The sequence below is a fragment of the Pristis pectinata genome, chromosome 15 (assembly GCF_009764475.1).
Source record: "Pristis pectinata isolate sPriPec2 chromosome 15, sPriPec2.1.pri, whole genome shotgun sequence".
In the NCBI taxonomy this organism is placed as follows: domain Eukaryota; kingdom Metazoa; phylum Chordata; class Chondrichthyes; order Rhinopristiformes; family Pristidae; genus Pristis; species Pristis pectinata.
In genome coordinates this window covers 5628882-5635908 of record NC_067419.1, presented here as the reverse complement: position 1 = coordinate 5635908, position 7027 = coordinate 5628882, and the positions used below count along the sequence as shown (strand labels likewise).

The 7027-nt window shown below is 52.1% G+C and overlaps 1 protein-coding gene across 1 annotated transcript in view; it reads left to right on the top strand.

Moving 5' to 3' along the window:
* Nucleotides 1-1826: 1826 nt before the first annotated feature.
* LOC127578529 (aldo-keto reductase family 1 member D1-like) overlaps nt 1827-7027 on the top strand; it is a 30031-nt gene continuing 24830 nt past the window's right edge. Inside the window, exon 1 of the mRNA XM_052030669.1 lies at nt 1827-1889. Coding sequence (XP_051886629.1) covers nt 1827-1889 — 63 coding nt within the window. The remainder of the gene's footprint in view (nt 1890-7027) is intronic.

Genomic DNA, 7027 nt, shown 5'->3' with positions numbered 1-7027 from the left:
TAATGGAATACTCTTCATTGCCTGGATGAATGCAGCACCAACTCTCCTGATAAAACCTGATACCATCCAGGACAAAGCAGCCCATCTGACTGGCATCCCGTCAACTAAACATTCATTCCCTCCGCCACTACCATACTGTAGTTGCTGTGTGTACCACCTGCAAATTGCACTGCAGTTACTCACCCAGGCTACACCAACAGCACCTCCTGAACCCGTGACTTCTGCCCTGAAGCAGAACAGGGCCAGGTGCACGGGGACACCAACCCCTGCAGGCACCCCTCCAAGCTGCACACCAACCTGACCTGGAGATATATCACTGGTCCTTCATCACTGGGTCTAGATCCTGGAACTCCCTCCCCAGTAGCACTGTGGGAGTGTTGCTGTGAGTGAGAAAACAGATTCGATGGGACTCAAAAACAAGGACTCTGAACACAGTCTGGCAGTAAATGATTTTATTTACAAAAGACGAGAATAACACACACACACACACACACACACACACCACACACACACACCACACACACACACCACACACGTACAGTTTATAGCAAGCGTGGGAAAATTGCACTGGGGATAAAATACACACACACACACACACACACACACTGAACTAGGTACATACAATCAAGGTAAAACAATATGATACTTGCCACCCCTTGACTCAGTGCAGGCATGGCTCTATGCTACTAGGGACACTAACTAAAACGCTCCCAACCCTTTAACAGTGCACACCTCACCAACGATTTCTCCGGCACTGTTCCATGGTACTCGGCCTGGAGTGAAGCAGCGTGGTCCCTCGAAGATGGCAAAGAGAGCGAGCCAAGCACACGTGGCGCCCTTTATAGTGCTGGAGGGCTGGGAGGGTCCAGCCCAGGTAATTTACAGGGGGCCAATGGCTCGGTGCCAACAAGGACTAATCAATTGCAAAGGCCAATGGCCCAAGGCCAAGTACAAAGGTACTTAAAGGGGGCAATGGTCAGATGTGTGCTGATGGGTGGGGTGGGGCCAAATGTGAATTTGCAGTGGTGTGTCTTCTGACCAGGTAGTGGGCAGTGCTGTCACGTGACAGCCACGACCCTCCACAATACAATCCATCCCTCGGAAGTCACACAACTCATCAATCATTACATGGAATGCAGTGAAAAGAAAACCCATATATCATAATAGAAGTCTTACCCTTAACAGACTGATAAATCATGGTAACAACTATTTCTAAGCTTAAAACTATATGTTAATATACAGCACTAATGAAAGGCAGATGTGCCCTTGATAATCTGGCAAGCACAACATAATATACAGACAGCAATAACAACGAGAATGAGAGCAGTCGCCCAGTGGATGACAGTTGCCCACCATCCCCCAAAAGACCCAAATGACCACCAGTTTCCCCATGAGGTGTCGTGCTGGAGGAACTGGTCCCTTGATTTTTGAATTTTAGCCACCGAGTCCCGAATGTGAGCGGCCAAGTGGGTGATGTTACTTGACTCATCAGGGATAAATGTGCAGCACTCCTTACCAATCACTGCACAGGTACCACCATCGGCAGCGAGTAGGTAATCCAGGGCCATTCGATTCTGCAGGGCAACCATCCTGACGGCCGTCAGCTCTGCCGCCGTTCGAGTCAGGGCGTCTTTAGTGTGTTGCAGTGCCACTGCTGTTTCGTTGGCCAGTGTCTCGAGCACGCTCGTCATCCGGATGACCTCGTGGGACAATTGGGCTATGCCGTACCTGGGAAAGGCTATCATCCTAAACCTCCCTGCCTCCATAATGGCCCTCTTGTCCTAGTGGCCGCTGTATACCGGGCGCTCCCCAAGGTCGTCGAGGGCATGGATGTAGGGCACCACAAACGCGGAAAAGCAGCAGCCGTACTAGCTCGCAGGGAGCCATGGGTAGGTACGGTGGCCGCAAATCCGTTGGGTCCCATTCAAAGTCCAGGGAGCCCCCAGCTTAGCGTCACCATCGGCAGTGGTCACTGGAGCACCTGGATACTAGTCTCGCTTGCAGTCGCTGTGGCCAACTGAAAGGGTGGAACCGTGCTCACTTGGGAGCCTGCACCAGCATTCCTTAGGTCTGCTCACTGGCTGTGGAACGATCCTGAGAGTCAGGACTCGGGTAGAGGTGAAATTGTAGGAAGGGAAATACCAGTTCCTGAGACACCCACCCCATCGGGGATTGTTGGAAGGGATATTATGTAGTGGTGAGGGGAGTGGTAGGGGACTGACATTCAGGCCCCCCCAAACAGATATACCAAAACCCACAGGAGCGAAAAGTCTATGCAAACTGTTCATCTGAAAGTCATCCAGCGGGATTGGCGTAAGTGGCAGGGCTTCATCGGCATGTGTTGGGGTTCGCACGCAAATCCAGCAGTTGGATCTATTAGTGGTGCTGGCAAATTTGTAAGCAACTCTGAGGAAGGTGTTAGCAGATGTCCCGATGCCGATCATCGCGGTGAACAGAAGGGATGACTGGAGTAGTGCCATTATCCTGTAGGGGGTGGGGGGTGTGGTTGAGGAACAGGCTCATTCTCTTTGGGTCAGGTGTTGGGTATGAAGACAGGATAGGTTAGAGTGACCTGGAATGGCTACCCAACGGGCGTCCCCGGGACTGCACGCGATGACTTCTCCCTTCTGAGGGGGACCCTATGGCTGTTGTACCCATACTCTCCCCGAGTCCTCAGTCTCAGGGGGTTCGTGTCTTCCAAGTTAGGAGGTGGGAAGTGTGCCAGATGGCAGGACAGTGGGGACCCCCCCTTGGCCAGTGGGCCATGTATTCAACTGGTCAGCGGCCTGCTGCAGCACGCTTAACCACCCCTTCAGTGTGCAGGAGGGCATCAGCGTGCGTATTTTTTCGTTAAGCAGGCCGTTCAATCTCTCAATTAGCCCTGATGCCTGTGAGTGATAGGGTATGTGGAACAGCCACGAGATCCCCGCCTCAGCAGCCCAGTTCTGAGCTTTAGGCCCAGCAAAGGACTTCAGTAAGGCCTTTGACAAGGTCCCACATGGGAGATTAGTTCAGAAGGTTCAGTCACTAGGTATCCATGGAAAGGTTGTAAACTGGATTTGAAATTGGCTGTGTGGGAGAAGACAGAGAGTGGTAGTGGATGATTGTTTCTCAGACTGGAGGCCTGTGACTAGTGGTGTGCCTCAGGGATCTGTGTTGGGGCCATTGTTGTTTGTTGTCTATATCAATGATCTAGACGATAATGTGGTAAATTGGATCAGCAAGTTTGCTGATGACACCAAGATTGGAGGCGTTGTGGACAGCGAGGAAGGCTTTCAAAGCTTGCAGAGGGATCTGGATCAAATGGAAAAATGGTCCAGAAAATGGCAGATGGAATTTAACGCAGACAAGTGTGAGGTGTTGTATTTTGGAAGGACAAATCAAGGGAGGACATACACAGTAAACGGTAGGGCACTGAGGAGTGCGGAGGAACAAAGGGATCTGGGAGTTCAGATACATAATTCCCTGAAAGTAGAGTCACAGGTAGACAGGGTTGTAAAAAAGGCTTTTGGAATCCTGGCATTCATAAATCAAAGTATTGAGTATAGGAGTTGGAATGTTTTGGTGAGGTTGTATAAGTCATTGGTGAGACCAAATTTGGAATATTGTGTGCAGTTCTAGTCGCCGAACTACAGGAAGGATGTCAGTAAGATTGAAAGAGTGCAGAGGAGATTTACAAGAATGTTGCCGGGTCTTCAGGATTTGAGTTATAAGGAAAGATTGAGCATGTTAGGACTTTATTCCTTGGAGCGGAGAAGAATGAGGGGAGATATGATAGAGGTTTATAGAGGCATAGACAGAGTTAATGCGAGTAGGCTCTTTCCATCCTAGATTAGGAGAGATAAGTACGAGAAGACATGGTTTTAGGGTGAAAGGGGAAAGGTTTAGGGGGAACATTAGCGGGAACTTCTTCACTCAAAGAGTGGTGGGAGTGTGGAACGGGCTGCCATCTGATGTGGTAAATGCGGGCTCGCTCTTAACTTTTGAGAGTAAATTGGATGGATACATGGACGAGAGAGGTCTGGAGGGGTATGGGCTGGGGGCAGGTAAATGGGACTAGCAGAATAATGTTTCGGCACAGACTAGAAGGGTCAAATGGCCTGTTTTCTGTGCTGTAGTTTTTCTATGGTTCTATGGTTTCTATGGTTCAAAGATTATACCTCCCATGGGACTCCATAGATGGAGGAGAGGTACTGCAATCCTTTGATGGTGTTATTCTGGTCGGTCCTCTCACAGGGCACCACCACCAGGACACCGGAGTATGTCTGCCATGGTCAGGGCGTACTGTTTTTTATTTTGGCGTGGGAGCGGTCTGATATAATCAATCTGCCATAAGCGACCTGCTCCTGTGCTGTGGTGAATGTGACCCGGCGGCCCTGCTGGCCAACTTCGTGGCTTCACCTGCTGACAGATAGGGCAGTTAGCAACAGTGGTCTTACATTGATCCAATGTCAGACCGACTCCGAATTTCTCTGCCCAACACCATGTACCGTCAGCCCCTAGGTGACCGCTCTTGTGGTGTGCCCACGCAGCTAAAGCACTGAGGTCAGTTTCATGTGGGGAAGCAGTGACACAGCATATTTGGGCAGCCTGGTCTACAGCGGCATTGTGTGTAGCCTCATCTGTATTTCTGTGGGTATGAGCATCCACATGGTGGACTGAAATTTTTCTGTGGGTTGCCTGGTCCCAAATAAAATGCCAGTGTTCCTGACCCAGAGGGGGCGTGCATGAATTTCCCACCCCATTTCGTGCCACCGGGCCATCCACACTGCCATACCGTTGGCCACTGCCCAAGAGTCGGCATAAATCTGGACTGGCCCAGTGGTGTCCCGTAGGGTGAGCGTTACTGCCGCCAGCTCGGCAAGTTGACTGGACCCACCCGCTCCCTCTTTGGTCAAAATTTTCCCCGTGGCGGGATGAAGTGCCGCCGTTTCCCGATATTGTTTCCCTCCTTTCCAGCGGCTGGAGCCGTCTGTGAACCAGGCATGTAATTTTTGTTCGGGGTTGAGGGAGTCGAAGGGTTGGCCCCAGAACACAGGGGAGGGCTGGATTTCGGGTATGTCTGGGGCTGGGTCCTCGGACTGCGGGAAGGACGTGACCTGCTCATGGAGGCGGCTGACCCCTTCGGGACCGGGTTCGGCTCGGTCGGCGATATACCATTTCCACTTTACTATAGAGGACCTCTGGGCACGGCCCTCTTTGTGGGTTGGATCGGGAGACTTGACCCATCACATTATGGGCAGGTGGGGACGAAGGACAACAGTGTCAGTGTCTTTTTGATGTTTAGTGGCGAGGAGCACCAGATAGCAGGCAAGCAGCTGGCGCTTGAATGGGCTATAGCCAGCGGCAGCTTCAGGCAGAGATTTGGTCCAGAAGCCGAGTGGGACTCTGCGCCCTTGGATCTTCTGCCAGAGGCTCCATTCGGTGACTGTCTCACTGGCCGAGACCTGTAATTCAAAAGGGACACCTGCCTGGCGGCGAGCAAGTGGCAGTGCTTGTTCAACAGCTTGCTTTGCTGTTTCAAAAGCAGCCTGTTGTTCGGGTCCTCATATGAATGTGGCTTTCTTATGGGAGACCCTATAGAGTGGTCAAGGAGCTGCCGCCGATAACCTAAGAGGCCCACGAAGCTCTGGGTGTCGGTTTTAGTTGAGGGGACAGCAAAATTCAAAATTTTGTTCTTGGCCGTCTCGGGAATATCTTGTTGTCCTGAGTGCCATTGTATTCCAAGGAACAGGACATTCTGGCTGGGGCCCTGCACTGGACAAGCCCTGTTCCCTGAGGGAGGAGATTATCATATGAAGGGCCTCTGAGACAATGGTCTCAGACGGACCTTGTAGGAGGACATCATCGATGTAATGCGCAATTGACACCTCTGGGGGAAGTTGAATGCATTGCAAATCACGGGAAGTGAAAGCGTGGCAGATAGTGGAGCTATGAATATAGCCTTGAGGTAGGCGACAGAATGTATATTGTCTCCCGTCCCAGGTAAATGCAAATTGGTCTTGGGAATCGTGATGGAGGGGAGTGGAAAAGAAAGCATTGGCTAAATCCACCACTTCATACTAAGTCTTGTCTGGGCGCCCTGCAATATCCTCCACTAGGGTGACTATGGCACGGCGGTAACGAGGGGGGGGGGGCAGACTTGTTGAGGTGTCTGTAGTCCACCGTCATGTGCCATGTCCCATTCTTTTTGTGGATGGGCCAGACGGGACTGTTGAAGGGAGAGGCTGCGGGTCTAATGACGCCCTCCCGCAGTAGGCCTTGGACGGCCTCAGTGATATCTTGGTGTCCTCCCGGCACTCTGTACTGTCGGCTACAGACAACCTCGGAGGGAGGGGGGACAATAACTGGTTCCCATTTGGCTGCCCCAACTATGACTATAGCCCATGTGACCCCAAACGTAAACTTGCCCCTGTTAGTATGAAGGGACTGTCCCATTAATTTCTAGAATGCACTCAGGCGAAGCTGCTATCAACACTGTTACGGATCGAGGAGGTTGGTTCCCGATGGCCATGTGGATTGTGACTTCCCTTGTAGGCAAAGGGGAACCCCCTAACTCCTCTATTTGCATCTGTGTCCCTTTCCAGCCGGTGGGGTTGCCCGGGATGATGGTCTGTTGGGCACCCATGTTGACGAGTGCCATCCACCTCTGTATATTCCCCCTTCCCCAATATACAGCTACGGGTAGATGTGGCCTGAGGTCCCCCGGGTGGGAGAGGGCAATGGAACAAATGTGCCGGGAGCCCTGGCCTTCGTCCTATGGGAGGGGGGTGGAGGTCTGCTACTCCGTGGGTGAAGGTTCGTGCTGGCAGAGATGGGTCATTTCCTGTCTCAGCAGGTCCCGGAGCTCAGCCTTGAGGGCAGGAGAGGCTGTTTCGAGTGCGGGAGGGGCAGAGGCAGTGTCAGTGCTGGCGGGGGCAGCCCTCGTGGTCCGGAGGTTGGGGGCTCCTCCTGTGTCGGGCTTGATCCCAGGGTGGTTGTGGGATTTCCCCTGACCAGATTTCTCCAAACTTTCCTGCGTTCTCGC